This window comes from Sitodiplosis mosellana, unplaced genomic scaffold (genome assembly GCF_009176505.1).
Source record: "Sitodiplosis mosellana isolate CC-2019 unplaced genomic scaffold, AAFC_SMos_1.0 Smas_scaffold_5979, whole genome shotgun sequence".
NCBI classification, from domain to species: Eukaryota; Metazoa; Arthropoda; class Insecta; order Diptera; family Cecidomyiidae; genus Sitodiplosis; species Sitodiplosis mosellana.
In genome coordinates, this window is record NW_022601221.1 from 6,522 (window position 1) to 8,336 (window position 1,815).

Here is a 1,815-nt window from a genome sequence, read left to right on the forward strand (position 1 = left end):
CTAAGGAAACATCTCGAATGGAAAACACGATTTTTCACCCAAAGCACCCTCCCTTTGGCAATAAGGAGGGGTCAGGGCGGAAAATTAATGATGCCAATAGATAGCAAAAAAAGTTGGCCTATCAACATGTCAATCCCAAAGTCGTCAATGCTCTCTCCATACCTTAAATCTGGCTTCCAAATTTTACGCCCCCCCCCCCCCCTTGCACACGTGTGGTTGCGATATGTTCAAAAAGAATATTCAACGGATATAACTTTCGAATTTGACATACAGTGTTTATTATATGCCATCATAGTTCACTTGCTATCACCAGTGGCGTTGGCGATGCGAGCACATAGCGTCTGGAATAATAGTAATATTACATTCATTAGGTAGATTGAGGTAAAATTATTTCTCCACTCTATTTGGATAAAATCCACTCGCGTGCGGCAAACCGTTGGCATGAAGATGACAATTTCTTCTAATGTGAATTTTTTTCGATTTCGCAAATATCATACCTCTTCAAACCGCTTTTGTAAATCGAATATTAATTTTGTTTTAATAGTCGTTCCCACTGCTGACGAAGATAAACCAGAAGTTTGCATCGACGACGTCGACGTTGCAAGTACTACCGATGTACTAGGTTGCTTTTTAGACTTTTGCGATGTATCGTTCTCATTTTGAAGTTCTAATATCACATGTTTGAAGTATTCTAATGGTGGTACCTAATTCCAAATATTAAACAAAGGTATTAGTAGTTCATCAATCAGTATACTGATTTGTTATAACAAATGCTATAAATAATGCTGCCATTTCAAAAATCCCGAAAAGGATATACCCGAAAAAGTTGGACGGAAAATTAGGAAATTTTTCACAAAAATCAGTATTGTCCTGAATTTATCGAATAAACCAAGAAAATTCATTAAAAATTTCTAAAAAAGAATATAAAAATACAAAACCGATAATTTCAGGAAATCAGGATATTTGAGCAATTTTTGAAAAAGCAGGACAGTCCTGAGTTTTGTAAAATTTGCTATGAAAATCAGGACTGTCGTGGCAAAATCAGGATAAATGGCAGCATTACCTATAAAGTTCTACATTTACTTGGTAAAATAATTGATATTCGGCATCCGTTATGCGAAGTGCAACCTCTTCTGGAAAATGCAAAACATTCTGCAACTCCTCCAATTCACCTGGGAATGTGGGAACTGACGATGATGATACAACCGTAGCACCAGCCAACGGTGTTATTTTTGATAATGCAACTAAAATAAACAAAAAACAATGGTGAGAAACACTTGATATCATTCATGGCCATTTGCAGAAATTAAGCTTTAATTGAGTGGTCGGGAATGAAAATGACTCAAGTCGAACCACTTACGGATAAGCGTAATACGATATCTTGCTTTTTTGAAGTGCACATAAATTCTGTTCGCTTGAAATTGAATCGTGAAACATCTGTTGACTATACAGGGTGTAACAGAATTGCGTGCCAATATTTTAACCACGTATTGCTGGGGCCAAGACCTATCGAAAATGTAGGAACGACTTTTCTGAATTCGGCCTCTATGCCAAAGTTTTGGCCATCGGGGAATTTTTGTCCGAAAATTCGTACTATGGCAAGGTGGTCATATCTTAGGCTATTGCGTGCGTATTTTTGATCACAACTACATGAATATTTGCTTTTTTGGAAGGTATTGAGGTCCTCTTAGTGACACCACATGAATTTTATACAAAAATATCATTTGGCTTGGCCAAAAATGGCGCCGGAATTATGTTATGTAGGAATTTTCTTCTTAATAATAACGTTATTTGGCATAATAATAACATAATATG

At 36.5% G+C, this 1,815-nt stretch overlaps 1 protein-coding gene across 1 annotated transcript; it reads right to left on the minus strand.

The window, feature by feature from the left end:
• Window positions 1–497: 497 nt before the first annotated feature.
• LOC129573164 (1-phosphatidylinositol 4,5-bisphosphate phosphodiesterase epsilon-1-like) lies at window positions 498–1,244 on the minus strand (the record flags this gene model as incomplete). The annotated part of the gene is given in 2 exon segments (XM_055453457.1): window positions 498–704; window positions 1,084–1,244. Coding segments are annotated over 2 exon segments (368 nt in total), but the record flags the coding sequence as incomplete, so codon positions are not given.
• Between the last annotated feature and the right edge of the window lie 571 nt (window positions 1,245–1,815).